General features: G+C 51.8%; 2 protein-coding genes across 2 annotated transcripts in view; both read left to right on the forward strand.

Moving 5' to 3' along the window:
- Positions 1-12,772, forward strand: part of RAB44 (RAB44, member RAS oncogene family) — a 34,495-nt gene extending 21,723 nt beyond the window's left edge. The window contains exons 9-14 of the mRNA XM_081520290.1: positions 121-1,586; positions 5,331-5,412; positions 6,741-6,855; positions 8,159-8,260; positions 10,411-10,487; positions 12,131-12,772. Of these exons, the coding sequence (XP_081376416.1) occupies positions 121-1,586; positions 5,331-5,412; positions 6,741-6,855; positions 8,159-8,260; positions 10,411-10,487; positions 12,131-12,221 (1,933 nt within the window). The 3' untranslated portion in view covers positions 12,222-12,772. The remainder of the gene's footprint in view (positions 1-120; positions 1,587-5,330; positions 5,413-6,740; positions 6,856-8,158; positions 8,261-10,410; positions 10,488-12,130) is intronic.
- Positions 12,773-17,653: 4,881 nt separating this feature from the next.
- On the forward strand, positions 17,654-18,682 carry LOC145519007 (allatostatin-A receptor-like). Its single transcript, XM_081524261.1, has one exon. It carries the CDS (start codon positions 17,654-17,656, stop codon positions 18,680-18,682), a length of 1,029 nt encoding a protein of 342 aa, XP_081380387.1.

Consider the following 18,682-nt stretch of genomic DNA (forward strand, 5'->3'; position numbering starts at 1 on the left):
AGGGAAGACCGAAGGGAGGGCTAGCTGTGAGGTGTGCACCCGATGCTGAAGGATGCAGACAGGATGGGTGTGACAGCTACCTGCCCCTCCCCTTACCCTAGCTTCCTGCACCCTTCCTAGTGTCCCCAGAGCAGGTGAGGAGAAGGCTCCAGACACTCAGGCAGTCTCCTCTGAGGAGGCTCCCCTGCCTGGACTGTTTGGGGACAACGATGACTGGGACCAGCTCCTCAGCGGCATCGGCAGCACCCCCCTCAGTGCCCTGCAGCTCTCCTGGAGCCCGCCCCCAACCCCGACAGCCTCCTCAGGCCCCCTGACACCCCGAGTGGTCAGGCAGATCTCCCTCTCGGAGCCACATGCTCTTCTGTTTGCTCAGGAGCCCTCTTCAGATCCAGGGGGCTCTCGAAGGAGCCCCCCTGGGGTGACTTCTGGGACCGAGGAAGAGAAAGGAGCGAACCCAGATGGGCCGGACACGAGCCCCCTAGAGCAGACCGGAGAGCCCCCCAGCCCGGAACCTAAGGAGGACTCAGGGCTTGGCCCCGGGGTCCACTTCCCCTGGGGTCTCCCGGGGGTCCCAGCTGGGGAGCCAGGGAGCCTGGTGGCAGCTGCACTCCAGGTGCTCGTTCCTTTGGAGGATGGGTCCCCTCCTCAAGTGACCTCGCCCCCTCCCCAGGCTTCAGCTGGGTCCAGTGCACAGTTCCAAGCCTCACACCCCGATGACGAGGGCCCCGGCCCTGGGCCGGTCCCACCCAAGCCGCCCCGGCAGAGAGAGGCCCTCTATCAGGACCCCTATTCTGTCGGCTCTGAGCCAAGGCTGGGGTCCTTGGGAGCCGGAGCCCTCACAGCGGGGCTGGGTGAGCCCTCCCAAGGCCCGGTGCCTGGGGGTCAGGCTCCCACGGGCGAATTGGAGCAGGGGAAGCGGAGCCCAGACGCACAAGAGGGCCGTTCAGAGGAGCTGCAGGAGGCTCATGGCCGGGTCACCGGGCTGCTCGCTCTCCTCCCCCCTAGCCTGGAAAAGGAGCCCGGGGCCGAGGAAAGGAAAGCAGTGGACCAAGGAGGGCGGGATTTCAGGTCAGAGCTGACCATCGAGGTTTGTGGCCTGAAAGCCGAGCACTCAGAACTCCCCCAGCTCAATTCCCCCCAGCCTGCGCCTGACCCATCTGACAGAACGCAGGCTGAGGCTGAAGCAGAAGCCCCAGCTCCCAGGAAACCATCAAGGAGCTTTGCCCACATGGGAGCTCAGCCTGGGAATGGAGCAGAGCCCCCAGAGCCCACACAAACCCTTCCCACCAGGGCTGAGCAGGAAGCCCAACCCAGGCCCCGGCCTACAACTGCCCATGCGGAAGGAGAACAAGCTCCCTCTAAGTCCAGGGAGCCAAGGGCAGAGAACAGGCCTGAAGATCCAAGAACGGACTCTGGGGGCCCAGGGCTGACCCCAACCCTGGGGGACCGCGTGGCCAGCGAACCTTTGGCCAACCCTGATTACGCCTTCCATGTCATCTTCCTGGGAGACTCGAACGTGGGCAAAACCTCCTTCCTGCATCTGCTGCACCAGAACACCTTTGCCACTGGGCTGACAGCGACTGTGGGTAAGAGCCACCAGGGGAGGATGGCAGGGGAGGGAGGAGAGACCTGGGGGACCGAGCTGGCGAGCTGGAGTAGGCCCAGAGCAAACCATCCCCAAGCAAGCTGTAGGTTCTGCCCTCGCCACAGACCCTGCATTAGACATTATTTTATACGGGCATAACCTGGCTATTTTACTAATCATCTCTAATTATAGGTAATTTGCGTTCTCTGCATTGATCTGATTAGCTAATAATGTGCCACGTTAACAAAGCACCTACAATTTAGGTGGCAGCACTGGCTGATAGTGAGAACAAGCCGGTTTCCACCCACGTGGCCCCTGCGCAGCCACCTCAGGGACCCCGCTGCTGGAATTTGCCCAAGATCAGTCCTAGGCCAGCCGGCCAGGCTCTGGCAGGAAGCTACCTTGGGCAAGTTGAATATTTTACACAGAATGTTTTTACAGAGTGGGGTAAGTTAGGAACACCGGTGCCTGAGTTCAGAACCCAGCTCTGCCGCTTACTAGTGGTATGAACTTGAGCCAATTATTCAAGCCCTCTGAGCATAACGGGGGCAACAGAAGTGCTGACCTCTGAAAGGGCTGTAAGAGTTAGTTCAGTTAATACATATCAAAGTCCTAGCATACTATCTGGCACGTATTGAGTGCTCAGTTAATTTTAGCTATTTTTATGGTTGTTATTATTATAGGTACATTTTTGATAATGTCTAGTCCAGTGGCTTTTGCAAATGAAATGTCCTAAAGCACAAAGCCTCCTCTCCCTAAGAATACTGGGATATGCGGCCACTTGTATACAGCCATAGAAAAGGGCTCGTGGGAATGTTCGGCTTGGGGTTAAAATGGAGGGATCCTCACCTTTGTGTCTGTCTAGGTGCACGCTAACTGGGCATCAGTGCTAGACTGGTGGGTAAGGTTCTCAAACTGTACCTAAGAGAGTCCCTCACCCCCTCACCCAGGACAGGGTCTCAAAATTTTCTCTGCCTGAAAAGCCTCAGCTGGGGAGCCAGTTAAAAATGCAGTGTTGTCAGGAACAGGGGACCCATAGGAGATCTGTTCTGATGTTGAACAGGGTCCCAAGGTCTGCAAGGCCACCATCATTAATCACCCGAGCCAGGGGTCCCCAACCTCTAGGATCTAATGTCTGATGATCTAAGGTGTTGATGTAATAACAGTAGAAATAAAATGCATGATAAATATAATGCACTTGCATCACCCTGAAACTACCACCTGCCCCCGCCACCCTAGTCCATGGAAACATTGTTTTCCAAGAAACCAGTTCCTGGTCTCAAAAAATTTGAGGACTGCTGACCTAAGCTACTGGTTACTGAACACCTACAATGCACCAGGCACACTTGCCTTATTCCGTACGAGAGCCCTCTCATGCCTATGAGCCTCTCCCATTATCATGTGGTAAGAAGTTTCCACGAAATTCAATAGAGAAAACACAGGTTGCGTAATTGTAAAAAGACAAGGCAAGCCTGCATGCACTACTAGTCAGCCGGGAGGAGTGTGTGTGTGTGTGAAAGTTGCTCAGTCATGCCAACTCTTTGCGACACCATGAACTATACAGTCCATGGAATTCTCCAAGCCAGAATACTGGAGTGGATAGCCTTTCCCTTCTCCAGGGCATCTTCCAACCCAGGGATCGAACCCAGGTCTCCCGCATTGCAGGCCGCTTCTTTACCAGCTGCTGCTGCTGCTGCGGCTGCTAAGTCGCTTCAGTCGTGTCCGACTCTGTGCGACCGCATAGACGGCAGCCCACCAGGCTCCACCATCCCTAGGATTCTCCAGGCAAGAGTACTGGAGTGGGGTGCCATTGCCTTCTCCGCTTTACCAGCTGAGCCACCAGGAAAGCCCTGGTACCCAAATCTGTCCCACACTTAGCTGTGGTTTGATGCCCCTGGTGGCTGTCATCCGTCGGGCTTACCTGTCACTGGGGACCATTCCAGCTTCCTCAGGGGTAAACATCTCCCCACTCAGCATCACCCTCCTCCGTTCCCACCTGCTTTCTCACCTGTCTGCCTTGGAGAACAGGGCTGGTGGAGGATCAGAGCCAGAGCCAATCGAATTATAGCTGACTGTGCATTTTTGTGAGGTTTCTCTGCAGCGATCCTCATTTTACAGACGAGGAAAACAGAACTGAAGTCCTGGTTAACTTTTTGGCCCTGTCTGGGCACCAAAGTTGATACCTGGGACCTCCTGCCTTCAAAGCCCAGGCCCTCACCCCAGAGGCTCCACGCTTTTACGCGCTCAGCGCTGCCCGCTCCCCGGGGTTGTTCATGGAAAATAGCAGATTTCTTGGGAAGCAGAAGACATTATAATTCTGACAGTTTATGTGGTTTAAGTTGTAACATGTGGGGATACGTGAGTAGACTGAGGGCAGGCGAAGGACAGGGAGGCAGAAAGTGGGAGTAATGGGAGTTACTAAATGCAGAGAATAATCGTGAGGGTTCCTATAGATCCTATAGAGGGTTGCTCTATAGATCCTATAGAGGGTTGCTCTATAGATCATGCTGCAGATGTTTAAGCAGAGGCTGGATGTCATCACAGAGGGTGGGACTGGGTAACTGCAGAAGTTTCTGCAGACCCTGGGCTTCCTTAGACCTTCAGGAAAGGGGGCAGTAAAGAGAAATGGATGCTGCAGACAGACTTCTGCTGAGGTCAGGACTTCCCAGCTGCCGCTTCTCCCAGTCTCCTCTGGGGAGCACGGATGGGGACGTCTGTGGCTTGTCACCACCGAGGGCAGAAGTAAGAGCTTGTGGGGGTCACCATGTGCCACCTTGAGGAAGGTCGCTACCAGCTCAGGGATCATGTGAGGAGTTGCCTCTTTCCTGAGCTGATCTGGGCCCCATGGTGGGCTCAGCAGGGACAAAACAGCCCCTCTCCGTCACCCCCATCCCACTCAGTGTTTCTGGGAACTGGGGGTTGGCAGAAAGTTGCTCCCCACAGATTCCAAACCTCCCGGGGATTTCACTAGTACTCCCACATTTCCAGGGACAGGAGGGGTCTGGAACCATGACCCAGGGAAGGGTTGGTCTCTGAAATTTTGAGGAGGTGGAGGTTCAGAAAGATGAGAATTCATAGTCAATAATAAAAATGACCACTTCCCAAGCAGCCCCTGGACATTGGACCAGACCTTGAACGTAAGTTATTTAATCTTCTCAATCACCCAGTGACGTGGGTCTTTTTAAATTGCCACCTTGAAGGTGAGGAAGGAAGGCTCAGAGAGGTGAAGTGACTCACACAGGCAGTTGAGCAGCAGAAGGTGGACAACTCATAGCCCAACCGGTCCTCCTTGAAGCCAGTACCCCACCCTCCCAGGTTGCCTGTCTGCCCTGCTGTCTGGGTAGAGAAGAAAGATGCATGCAATAATTAGGAGTGAAACAAGAAGTATTATAAAAAAATAAGTGAACAAAACTGATTTTCCTGAGTAGCCTGAGGAATAAACATTGCCATGTCGCTGAGAAGACAGGTATTTTCGTGGAGGTAAAAACAAGTCAGGGTGCGCCTCACGTCAGCCAGCTCTCAGGGCGGGAGTGCAGTGGGAGCTGGGGAGGCAGAGCAGGCTTCTCGGAGGATGTGGACCCTCAAGTGTGGATGGGCTTTGAAGAGCAGAAGGGAAGCCTAGCTGCGGAAAGCTCCCATGCCCCCATGGCTGGTACTGGGAGCAGGTGTATACTCAGGCAGGTGTCAGCTCCAAGTCCTGGATGGTAACTTGAAAGTAGGCTTGACTCTCATCTGTGTGTCCTAGGAGTGGATTTTCGAGTCAAAAACCTGCTGGTGGACAACAAGCGCTTTGCACTGCAGCTCTGGGACACAGCTGGCCAGGAGAGGTAATGGACGCTGTCGACATTAGTGGCCGAGCCTGGACTGCAGAGCAGTGGAGCCCAGCCCCGACCCGAGTCCTGCCAAGTGCAAACGCAGCTTCCCTGAGGATTCAGGAGGTGGGGGATGGAGAGATGAGTCCAGGCCCGGGGCAGGAGACAGGAGAGCGCACTCAGAGGCCCCCTCAGCCTGGCGGGGCAACTGTGAGGGCCGTCCCAACATGGCCCTCAGGGCACAGCTACCCACTCACTTTCTTTTTTTTTGGCCACGCCTTGTGGCAGGTGGGATCTTAGTTCCCCAACCAGGGATTGAACCCACGCCCCCCCCCGTGAAGTGGAGGCTTGGACTCCCAGCCACTGGTCCACCAGGGAAGTCCTCTCGTCTATCCTCTGAAAATATTAGCTTTTGACTTTCTAGTTAAGCAGCAGCAATCAAAACTGAAAAGGGACATCATCTATGACCTGGAAGTTCTACTTCTAGGTTCTACTTCATTCTACTGATAAACTCATACTCTATTATCAAAAGGACCAAGACTGTTCCCAGCAATAGTGTTTATATTATGAAACATTGGAAGCCTCCTAAGCACCATCAGTGGTGGGCCAGTTAAATAAATTAGACTCTCTTCACACAATAGGATATAATGAAGCCAAAAAATAGATGGAGGATTCTCTTTATGTATCTTTGTGACCCCATGGACTGTAGCCCTCGGGGCTCCTCTGTCCATGGAATTCTGCAGGCAAGAATACTGCAGTGGGTAGCCACTCCCTTCTCCAGAGGATCTTCCCAACGCAGGGATCGAACTTGGATCTTTGGCCTTGCAGGCAGGTTCTTTACCATCTGAGCCATCAGGAAAGTCACCCTTTGTGTACCAATAGGGAAATATCTCCAAGACAATTTTATTATCTGGAGAAAACAAAGAACAGAGTATTGAATATTAATGAGTACAGTGTTTTACACTGTATTTGTTTAAACACTGTGTGTATGGGTGTGTGTGTATGAGTATATATATGCATTTATGTATATGCATGAAATATCCCTGGGAGACTATTTAAATAATGGGTAACTCTGGTTGCCTCTGGGGAGAGGGGCTGGATGGCTGCAGGATGAAGCTAGAGTCTCCTGAGAGAGACTTTTCATTAGATGCCCTTTGGTACCTCTTGAAATCTGAGCCATGAGGACTGTTAACCTATTCAACAACAAGCACATTGTAAGAAGGGGAATACGCACACAGCCTCTTTGGGAAGCAGTTAGAAGCCGCTGTAGCAGCTGAGGCCCGGAGAGGCCGGAGCCGGGGGTCAGGGTGCCTGGCGTCACCCGGCGCGGACTGTCTGGGCAGGTACCACAGCGTGACACGGCAGCTGCTCCGCAAGGCCGACGGCGTGGTGCTCATGTACGACATCACCTCCCAGGACAGCTTTGTCCACGTGCGCTACTGGCTGGACTGTCTCCAGGTGAGCTGCCGGCTGCTGGGGCTGGCCCCAGTGTGCAGGCAAGAGGGAACTTGCGTCTTTCCCGTCCTTTGTTTCTCCCGGGATGACAAAGGACACAACGGACATGTGGGTGACAATCTGCTGAGGGCATGTGGCTGGATGGGCTGGGAGCATCGTGGTGCAAACAAACCACAGCCACATAGTACGGTCTCCAAAACAAACTGTTTCCTGTATCCTGTGACCGTTTCTTTCCTATACACCGAAGCTCTATGATGTATTCTGAACACCTGGGGATAATGCAAGTCTAGTGCCATCCTAATGATCATTCCTCTGTCCATATATCTCTAGTCCTTTCCCCCACGTATGTACTTGATATACGTATGAATCAATTCATATGCTGAAATTCTACAGTACATACTAGCATGGAAGACGGATATGAAGAGAGACATGTTGTCTTCTCTCTAGAAGTTTCTAGTCTAGTTGAAGAGATGCAAAAGAAGCAGAATAAAGTAATATTTGAGGGAAACTGGGTTCTGGGTTCTGATGAGAACCAGAACCAAGGCAGCCTGTGTAATCTAACGCTAGGCTGTTCAGCACAGGCAGGAAAAGACAGGCATGGGCAGGAGCAATCCAGGAAGGCTTCCTAGGGGAGGTGACTTTGAGGTTGACCTTGGAGAGTGGGTGACATGTTTGCAGGCTGAGAGGAAGGGTGGGTTTGCTGCTGATGGAAGGGAAAGTGTCAGAGGTGGGAAGAGCATGGAGTGGGTTTGAATCCAAACTACCCCATCCGAACTCAGTAACCTTGGACAAGTGATTTAAACTCTCTGAATGCATTTGCCCAACTTTTCTCATAGAGGAGTTGTGAGGATTAACTGCTCTAACTGCTTTCAGCACAGCACCCAGTATATAGTAAACTCTCCATTAACAGAAGCTATATTATTATCATCCATGAAACAGTTAGGAGATGAGTCAAGGCAGCCTGTGTAATCTAATGCTAGGCTGTTCAGCACAGGCAGGAAAAGATAGGCACGGGCAGGAGCAATCCAGGAAGGCTTCCTAGGGGAGGTGACTTTGAGGTTGGCTTTGGAGAGTGGGTGACATGTTTGTAGGCTGAGGGGAAGGGTAGGTTTGCTGCAGATGGAAGAGAATGTGTCAGAGGCGGGAAGAGCATAGAGTGGGTGTGATATAGAAAGTGGGCTGTGTGTGTAGGGGGGGAAGTGTCACAGGGTCAGCTTTTCCTGGAGGGCAGGGTCAGATCCACCCAGGGCCTGGCTCACAGCAGGTGCCTGACACGTGTGCCTGAGGGAACATGTTCTGTGTGCAGGATGCAGAGTCTGATGATGTGGTCATCCTTCTCTTGGGAAACAAGACGGACCGTGAGGAGGATCGGCAAGTGTCCACTGAGGCCGGGCAGCACCTGGCCCAGGTGAGCAGCTGGGCATCAGCCCCTCCCCCAGCCTGGACTGGGCAGACCCCTCCCTGGCGGGTAGTGAATAGGTCACTCTGGCCCGGGTCACAGAGAACAATGCGCTCCTGCCCCTGCTCAATCAGAGACCAACAGCCTTCCACCCACCGGGGCCCAAGACCCAAACATGAGACGGTAACAGTGGGCAGGACATTGAACCTTACTGTTGTATTAGCAAATCCCCACAGTGTCCTGACCTCGTAAAAAATACCTTCAGAGTAAAACGCTTTTCAAGCTTCACTTAAAATTCCCAATCAAATCTTCATTTTATCTCTGGTCTCTAATTAACATAACATTCCTTCTAATTTATTCTATCTTAAGACCCAAATTCTTCCCTGGGGAGATTGCATCAAAAGCCCCACCACCAGACAGGGGAGCATGGATACGATTTATTTTTGAGTAGAATTGAACTACATTCCAGAAAATCTAGAGAATAATAAAGATGGAAAAAAGTCTCACTCCCCGCCCTACCTCTGACACCACCCCTCTTGACATTTCCATATCGTATTTCCTTCCCATTTCTTCTCTCATTTCTCCTAACCATGAGATCACCATTGTGGTTCCTGGTTGGTGGGAATTTTTTCCTCTTAAAATTAGTAGCTCACCGCCTTGACAGGAACGCCTTCTCTAGCAATTTATCCTAAGGAAAGAGTCAGAAATAATAATTCTTAAGAGAAGAATGTAATAGATCCTGTGTATAATTGAACACGTTTGTATGACAATGTTCTTTATGAGAACAAGCACTTGGCAACATTTGGTGGTTAATTTGTGGAGCTTCATGCAAAAAGCTAGCATTCACCATTAAGAATCCTGTTCTGAAAAAATGTTTAAGGTTGTGGAGGAAATGCTTACAATATAATGTGAAGTCAGAAAAATAGCCATGTCTCTGGGGACAGGTTAGGTTGAATCATATGAGATTGCTGATATTTGACTGTTTGGTGTCTATCAGAGCAGCAATTTCATACAGTTTAACCTAACAGTATAATGATATTAGTCCACACTCCACAGCCCCAATAAAAGGGTCATATAAAACAGAATGGAAATCTTGGATTGGCCAAAAAGTTCATTCTGTTCTTTTTCTAAAGAACTTTTTGGTCATCTCAATATATATTCAAACACTAACAGAAGTGGTTTATAATTTGCACTTACATTTTTCACTAAAAAAATTTATTTACTTATTTATCTTTTTTTGGCTGTGCTGGGTCTTCATTGCTGCGCGGGCTTTCTCTAGTTGTGGCAAGAGGGGGCTACACTCCAGCTTCTCATTGCAGTGGTTTGTCTTGTTGCAGACCACGTGCTCTAGGGTGCTTGAGCTCAGTAATTGTGGCTCCGGGATTCTAGAGCACAAGCTCTATAGTTGCGGCGCACAGGCTTAGTTGCACAGCATATGGGATCTTCCCAGATCTGGGATGGAACCTGTGTCTCCTGCATTAGATTCTCCACCGCTGAGCCGCCAGGGAAGCCCTGTACTTACACTTTTTTATGCTACATTTCCCAATATTTCCCCCAATTCAATACTTTTGAAATTAAAAAAAAAATATATATATGTATATACACACACAACAAATGACTTTAAAGAGCTTCCCAGGTGGCACAGTGGTAAAGAATCCATCTACAATGCAGGAGGCACAAGAGGCATGGGTTCGATCTCTGGGTCAGGAAGAGCCTCTGGAGTAGGAAATGGCATCCCGTTCCAGTATACTTGCCTGGAAAATTCCGTGGACAGAGGAGCCTGGTGGGCTGCAGCCCATGGTGTCACAAAGAGTCAGACACAACTGAGCGGACACAGACAACAATTTAAAAATGTCCCCAAGGACAGTTCTCCTAGTTGGAATACGGGCTTCCCACCATCACTCTAAAGGCTGTGGGGTGTGTCCGGGTGGCATCTTTGACACCTTGGCCAGCCAAAATGGAGAGACAGTGGGCAGAGGGGCAAGGCTGGGGACCATGGAGACGAGGAGAGAGACAGGCTGCCTCGCCCGTTGGGGTTGGCTTGGAGATGTACTGGATGGGACTGTGTCTGATGGTCGGGTCTTTGGTGGCGGGGGCTGTCGCCTGGACTCTCGGGGGTCTCCCCCACGGCACCCGTGCCCCCATCTGTCTGGCTGCAGGAGCTGGGGGTCTCCTTCGGAGAGTGCAGCGCTGCCCTGGGTCACAACATCCTGGAGCCCGTGGTGCACCTGGCCCGGTGAGTGCCGCCCTCCTCCTCCCCACCCAGAGTCTTCTGGACAGCCTTTAGCTGACTCATGCAGGAGGGGAGGCCCCTCTGAGGAAGCGCCTGAGAAAGCACAGGGCTCAGAAGTCTGGGGAAGGAGGGAGAGCCCTGCGAGGAGCCTCCTGACTCCAGTTCTACCAGTCCTGTCAGCCGCCCCACCTCCAGGAAGTCCCCGTCCCCACTCTGAGCCTCCATGCCCTCCCAAGCTTCCAGTGACTTCCACTGAATTTAGAGCAAAATTCAGATGCCTCCCAATGGCCCGGATTGGCTCCAGTGCCATCTCCCTGCCCGCCACCCGACCCCCTCAGTCATAAGCTTCAGTCACTCAGAGGAACCCTCCCTGACCACACCCCCTCCCACCACTATTCTGAATCTCATACTCTGTGTCCCTCAAAGCCCTTCTTTTTTTTTCTTTCCGGCTGCAAAGAACAGCTTGAGGAATCTTAGTTCCCCGACCAGGGATCGAACCCATGCCCTCAGAGTGAAAGCTCAGAGTCCTAACCACTGGACTGCCAGGGAAGTCCCACAAAGCCTTTCTTGGCAAACCGTCGTTACAGAGTTTGTCTGTTTTCTTGATGCTGACCGCCTTCCCCACCAGGCTGGAGCTCCAGCAGGGCCAGGTCTTTTTGGTTCAGCTCCTTTCCGTGCAATCCAGGAGACCCGGGTTCGATCCCTGGGTCGGGATGATCCCCTGGAGAAGGAAATGGCAACCCACTCCAGTATTCTTGCCTGGAGAATTTCACAGGCAGAAGAGCGTGGTGGCCTGTAGCCCATGGGGTCGCAAAGAGTCAGACACGGCTGGCTCACTAACACTTCCTCCCCCTGGAGCCTGGCACACGTCGCTGTTCAATGAATGAATGAAATGAGTGAGGTGGGAGGAGTCTTAGACGACATGATCTCTAGGCCCCTTCTCTGACAAAGCAACTTTCAGAGTGAGCTTGCTGAACTGCAAACCTGATCTCGTCTGATCCCTGGGACAGGAAACTGCTCAGTGACTTCCCTTTGCTTTAGAATAAAAGCCCTACTTGTGGCTTCCTGGCCGGCAGAGCCCTGAATCCTTGCTGCCTCCAGGGCTTCTTTCTGGCCATTTAGTCCTTAGGCTCTATGACTTAGGACAGTGCCAGGCACACAGGAAATATACTGTGAATGAATGAATGAACGAAGAGGCTTTACTTCACCCATCCCCCAGCTCTCTCTTGACACTAAGCCTTTGCCCTCTGCCTAGAACTCATTCTTCCCTCTTTTCTACAAGTGGACCTTTGTCCAGTGCTCCCTCTAGGCTCCAGCACTGCTTCCTTGCACCCTAAATCCCTCCAGGATCTGGTGTGCCGCCCCATTCCTGGGTCCTGATTGCCCCTTCCCGTCTCGGTCTCCCACACTACGCAAGGCAAGACCTGCTGGCTTCACGGTCATAATCAGAGTCCCTTGCGCCTGGCACACAGTAAGCTGCAGAGAATGCAAGGGAAGAGACAGAAAGGTGTTTCATGCCATGTGGGATGCAGGGCAGGGGTAGAGAGGAAGTTCAAGGGGTCCAGCCCCCAGCTGCACCATTGAGTCCCTCCCTGCTGCCTCTGGCAGGCAAGAGAGAGGACTGATGCCCGGGCACCTTCATGCAGGTCCCTCAAGATGCAAGAAGAGCGCCTGAAGGGCTCGCTGGTGGAGGTGGCCCCCGAGAAGCCTCCAAAGAGAGCTGGCTGCTGCTTCTGAGGTGCTGGCCTGGCCGGGGTGGGCTGGCCACCTCCCTGGGTTTCCTGTGCCTTGGCTCCTGTCCCCCTGCCTGGACACAGCAATGACAGAGACGACTAGCTCAGAAGTTCTGGAAAACCCTCCTCAGGTCAGGACTCAGACCCCAGGGCAGAGGCTGCACTAATGCTGGCCTTTGCACACCAGAGAGGGACTTTTCTGAGTAATAAGGTTGGTGGGATGGAGATTGGGGAGCCAGTTAAAACTCTTTACAGAAAGGAAAAGTCTAGAAAAATGACTTAAGGAAAATACACTGCAGTATTGGTAAAACATCTCTGGGTGATAAAATTATAGGGTAAAGGTGTGGGGGTGTTTTCCTTTTTACATGTATTTGTATTTTCAGATCTTCTATGATGACTGGGTATTCCTTCTGTAGTCAGAAATAAGAATAAATCTTGAGGGGCAGGAGAGAAACTTTGCAAAGAGCTTGCTTCGGTGCTAATTCCTAATTGATATGGCCTGTTAATTGCAAAGTACTCTGTTTATTAAAGCAGTCCCACTGTTCCATGCCTGGCGAAGCTGGTGAACTTTGTCATTCTCGATGTGTTGGTCTGCAAACAGAGGGTTTCTTTCAAGCAGAATCTGATTCCTGGGGAAGAGCTGATGGCCTCTGGTATGTCCCATTCCCCTCATCTCCTTGAGCCCCAACTCCACTCTCTTTTCCCAAGATCTGCCTCTAAGGGCTCACATTTGGGGACCTCACCCCCTGCTCCACGCCATGGTGCCTCTGATGCCAACCTCGGCCTTGAGGATACACTTATCAATCTCTGGATACACTCAAAGTGCAGCTGGGGTGTGGCTGGGGGAGCCTGGGGAGCAGCAGGAAACTGGATTCAGATTATTCACAGGCTCCTCTTTGGAGTTTTTGTGAGAGTTCCCAGAATTACACAACATTCGCCTCCTGAAAGGTGGCTGTACGGTGTAACCCGGGCTGGGGATTTCGGTGCCCTCAGGGAGCTTGCTTTGAAAGTCTTAGGTGGCCTCGGGTGTTGTACTATCTCCTGTCATCAGTGTTTGCTGTAAATGTTGACTGTCACATCTTACCGTTAACCACAGAAATGCTTACCATGTACTGTGGTCCAGAGTGGGCAGGCTGCTGAATCTGGCACTTTGTAATCATTCGGGTACTGGTGACTTCCGCCTCTGAATCAGAGGAAACCTCAGTTTCGTAGAGAAACAAGCAAATTCAGTTCCAGAGACAGAGGCACAGAGAGACTGAAGGAGAAAGAGGAGGGCAAGAGACAGAGGAAAGAGACAGCGGAAATAGAGACACCGATGCAGAGAACAAATATATGGATACCAAGGGGGCAGCGTGGTGGTGGGAGGAATTGAGCGATTGGGACTGACACCCATATACACTATTGATACTACATATAAAACAGATAACTAATGAAAGCACGCTGTATTGCACAGGGAACCCTACTTAATGCACAGCAATGACTTGAATAGGAAGGAAGTCCAGAAGGGAGGGGACATAGGATTACGTACAGCTAATTCATTGTGCTGTGAAGTAGAAACTAATGCAACACTGTCAAGCAACTGTATTCCAGTAAAAATTAATTATATATACAGAACAAGTCTCTGCGCTCGGTCCTTATCCCTCTCCTCCGTCCTAAATGACTGAGCTCTCTGTCACTAGAAGCAAACAAGCAGAAGCCAGGGAACACTTGGCAAAGAGGTGAGGTGGAGAAGATTCGCGTATCAGAGGCACCAGAGGTTACACTAGATTCCTTTAGTGGATCCCATTCACTCTCTAGTCAGTGCAGAACGATTCCTGTGATCCAGCCAGTTCTCTTACTGGTCTGCCTCACTGATTCTTTCTCAGCCCGTGTCTTCTCCCTCCCCGGGTCCCGTGAGCCCACAGCTCTCCTCCTGTTCTGAGCAGGTTTTAGGCCCTAGTATCCTCAGAGACAGAGGGAGACAGGAAGAGGCGGGCCGGCGTAAGTGATGCCTGGCCCTGGCTGAGAGTGGGGGGCAGGTCCTACTGCGGCTCATGGCCCTCTCTCTGGGGTCTGGGGATCTGGCAGGCACCAGCATCTCTGTCCTGTGGGCCAGCGAGTTAATGAGGCAGGTCGGCAGGGTGTGATTCCTGGGGGAGCGGTAGAGTGGATAGAGCCCCTCTCCTTTGGGGGAATCTGGTGTAGCAGTGGCCCCTCTGCCCACCCCTCCCATCTCAGCTCTGTCCCCGCCCTGGGCAGCTAGCTCCTTGGAGGTGGGGTGCTAGAAGGAACAGCACGCCTGCCCAGAACCTTCTCTTGGCTTTCTCTGGCTGGATCCAGCTTCAGGGCAGAGCACAGCTGTGGAGGGGTCGCCAGTCTGCCCTGGTGTCACAGGGCCCCACGTCACCAAGCAGAGCTCAGGAGCTTCTGAGCAGCACAAGGCAGGTGAGGAGGCAGCAGGAGGGACGCAGGATAGACCTCAGAGTGAACTTCCAGGCAAGGGGTGGGTTCTCAGGGCATGTCCATCAAGGGGGGCTCTGGTCACAACTTAGCTTGAAGCTGATGAAGGTGGGACTAGGTTGATGGGTCTCAGGGTTTGGAGTGAGAAGGGGAGGGCAGGGGGATAAAATGGAGCCTGGGCAGGAGTGGCAGAAAAGAGAGATTTTTTGGAACTGAAAGTGGGCAGGATCAGAACACTAGCCATCATTTACCAAGTACTTGCTACGCTAGGCACTGTTCTGAGCACGTAACTCGTATTACCTCATTTAATGCTCACATCAGCCTTATGAGATGGGGCCTGTTATTATCCCCATTTTACAGATAAGGAAAGCTACGTAGAGAAGATCCAGTAGATTGTAGATGGATTCCCCAGTAGCTCAGTGATAAAAAAAAAAAAAAGAATCCACCTGCAATGCAGGAGATGTAGGTTCGATTTCTGGGTCGGGAAGATGCCCTGGAGGACGGCATGGCAACTCACTCCAGTATTCCTTGCCTGGAGAATCCCCATGGACAGAGGAGCCTGGCGGGCGACAGTCCATAGGGTTGCAGAAAGTTGGATACGAATGAAGTGACAAGCACGCACACACGCAGCTAAGCAAGTGGTTGAGGGAGGCTTTAAACTCAGGCTCTAGTGCCTGTATGCTTAACCTTGAAGTTACAGACCTTTCTATAGACTACAGATAGCAGCGAGGTCCTTTGAGCCTTTTCTTTCCCCCATCCCTTCGCCCTTTCCCTCCCCTCCTCTCCAATCATTTCATATCATTAGCAGGCAAGCCTGGGCCAGACGGAAGAAAGAAAAAAGCAATGACAAATGCCTGGAGAGTGGCATTCATTTGGGGCAGTTAGGGTATTAGGGGGTCCCTCAGCTTCTCCTTCCCCTGCAGCCCCTGGAACCAGAGTCTGAGACCTGGGGGGTCGGCAGCAGAATCTATAGAGACCTCCCCACCTACTGTCTCTTCTCAGGCAAGCGGCTGCCATGGCACCCTGAGAACAAGCAAAGGCTTTGCAGGAGGGACTCAGGGGACCCCTGGCTCTGAGCCAGCTACAGAGGGGCTTTCAACCCCCACTCCCTGTGCAGGAGACAAGGGAGTAGAAACAAGAAGCAGGATCCCACTGAACTGTCTTTTTTGCTGCTTGTTGGCCCAGTACCTGGCTCGGGGTAAATGCTCAGGAAAAATTTATTTAGTGAGTTAAGGGGTAAGCTGCCTCTTTTCACTAAAGCTCTGGGGTCCTGGCCTGTCTGTGACATGCAAGATGAAGACATCAGCCCCTGAGCCAGCTCCAGGATGACTTGACCCCACCTCTCAGCCTGTGTGCTCTCTCTTTGGGACTCCCCAAGTCCTCAGCAGAGGTGACAGACTGGGTGGAGTGTGGCAGTTCCCCCTACCCTGCCAGGTAAGCAGCTCAGCATAACCACTGAAGGCAGTGGTTCCCAAGCTGGCCTTTCAAAACAGCCAAAACCCAAACCAATCAAATCGGGTCTTTGGAGTGTGACCCGTGAATTAATATTTTTTTGGCTGCACCAAGTGGCATGAAGCATCTTAAATTCCCTGACCAGAGATTGAATCTGTGCCCCCTGCAGTGGAGGTGCAGAGTCTTAACCACTTACCACCGGAGAAGTCCCAGTATTAGTGTTTGTTTTGAAACTCCTTGGCTGATCCCAATGTGCAAACATGCTTGGGAACCACTGGTTGGGGCTTTATAGCTTCTCAAAGCCCTTGCATATTCATTTTCCCACTTGAACTTCAAGTTAAAACTTGTTCATGTCACAGGCAGGGTGAAGTTTTGTTTAAAAACATGTACAGTGCATATATATATTTATATACTAAATAAATATATATACTATACTAAATACATAATAATATATATGCTATACTAAATACGTATACTATACTACATACTATATACTATACAAAGTATAGTATACTGGTATGTATACTACACTAGTGTGTATATATACATACACACTACATATATGTAGTATACATGCTACATATATGTAGTATACTAAGTATATAATATATACTGCTGCTGCTACTGCTAAGTCACTTCAGTCGTGTCCGACTCTGTGCGACCCCAGAGACGGCAGCCTACCAGCCTCCGTCCCTGGGATTCTCCAGGCAAGAACACCAGAGTGGGTTGCCATTTCCTTCTCCAATGCATGAAAGTGAAAAGTGAAAGTGAAGTCGCTCAGTTGTGTCTGACTCTTCGCGACCCCATGGACTGTAGCCTACCAGGCTCCTCTGTCCATGGGATTTTCCAGGCAAGAGTACTGGAGTGGGGTGCCATTGCCTTCTCTGATAATATATACTATATTACTATAATATATAGCAATATATAATATAATATATAGTAATATATAATATATAGTAATATATATTACTAATATATATTATATTATGTATAGTATAATACTATATCATATATAATATATATTATAGTAATATAGTATATATAATATAGTGTATATATAGTATATATAATATATATAATATAGTATATATAAACATATATATACTATATATACTATAATAAACATATATACTAGTATATAAATATTTATTTATCATATTCAATTTGTACTCCCTGCAAAATTTTAGAAATACAGCAGTTATGAAGAAAATGAAAATTAGCTGAATCTCATCCTTGAGTGACAGTTACTGTTGACACCTGTTTTACTCCTTTATTTCCTCGATTCCTTACCGTTGAGGTTGAGAAGCACAGGTCGTACAGCTCCACACCAGACCGTGGAGCTCCCAAGTAGCCAAGTCGGGATTTGAACCCAGGGCACTGACAGAGCCCATCCCACCAGCTTGCTGTGAGCTCTAGAGGGGCTGGGGCATGCCCAGGGCACCCGCCGTGTGCAGGGGTCTACGAAAGGAGGGAGCTCCACAGGGAAAGAGGAAGGCGGCCCACGGTCTGGTTTCTACGCTGTCCTTGTGTGTCTGGAGCAGGAGAATGGAGGCCAACGCCACATCTACCGCCGGGCTCACAGCCACACTCGAGCAACCGCTCCGATGCGTCTTTGCCGGGGTCTGTGGCCTCATCCTGCTGGTGGGGCTGCTGGCCAACGGGCTGATGCTGCTGGTGGTGGGCCAGGGCCCGGGCGCCCCCCGCCCGCTCCTCTCCTTGACCAACAGCCTCATGGTGAACATCACGCTGTCCGACCTGCTCTTCCTGGCCTGTGTGGTGCCCGTGCTCCTGCTGAGCTTCCTGCGGCAGGACTGGTGGCTGGGCCCCACCATCTGCACCACCAGCCAGGCCACCAACAGCGCCACCATGTTCTGCACCTTCCACAGCATGGTGGCCACGGTGCTCCTGCGCCACGTGGCGGTGGCCCAGCCTGACCTGGCCCTCCCGTCCGGCCCAGGCGCCCGCCGGCTGCTCTGTGGGACCATGTGGGTCCTGGGCCTCACAGCCTCGCTGCCCACCTGGCTGTTCCAGCGAGCAGTCATGGAGGAGGGGGCCTGGGCCTGCCTCTTGCTTCTGAACCCTGCTCAGACCTCCCGCTACTTCACGCTGCTGGGAGCCCTGGCCTTCCTGCCTTGCGTGCTGGGGCTGGGCTGCTCTTTCGGCCACATGGGCTGGCTCCTGCGGACGCAGCCCCGGGGCCCCGTGGGGGAAAGTGCCCGGGAGCACCAGGACAACACCAGGCTCATCCTCGTAGTGCTGGTGGTCTTCGTGCTGATGTGGGGACCCTGCTCCGTGCTGGGCTACGTGGCGGCTGTGGGTGACCTGCCTGCCACGCCCGTGGCTTATGTGGCCTCCAGCCTCTGCACTCTCCTGGCCTACTCCAATTGTGCCATCAGCCCCGTCCTCTGCTTCTACCTCTCTCGCCCCTTCCGGGCCAGACTTGGGGACCTCTTTCACAGGCCGCTGGCAGCCAGGCATCCCAGGGCTGAGGGTGGGGCTGGGGTGGTGATGGAGAGTGTCCAGCCTGGATGTGACAGGGCCCCAGGAAACCTCTGGGGCCTGGTGGGGGTCTGA

The sequence above is a fragment of the Giraffa tippelskirchi genome, chromosome 8, assembly GCF_054371585.1.
Source record: "Giraffa tippelskirchi isolate mGirTip1 chromosome 8, T2T-mGirTip1v1.2.pri, whole genome shotgun sequence".
Classification (NCBI taxonomy): Eukaryota; Metazoa; Chordata; class Mammalia; order Artiodactyla; family Giraffidae; genus Giraffa; species Giraffa tippelskirchi.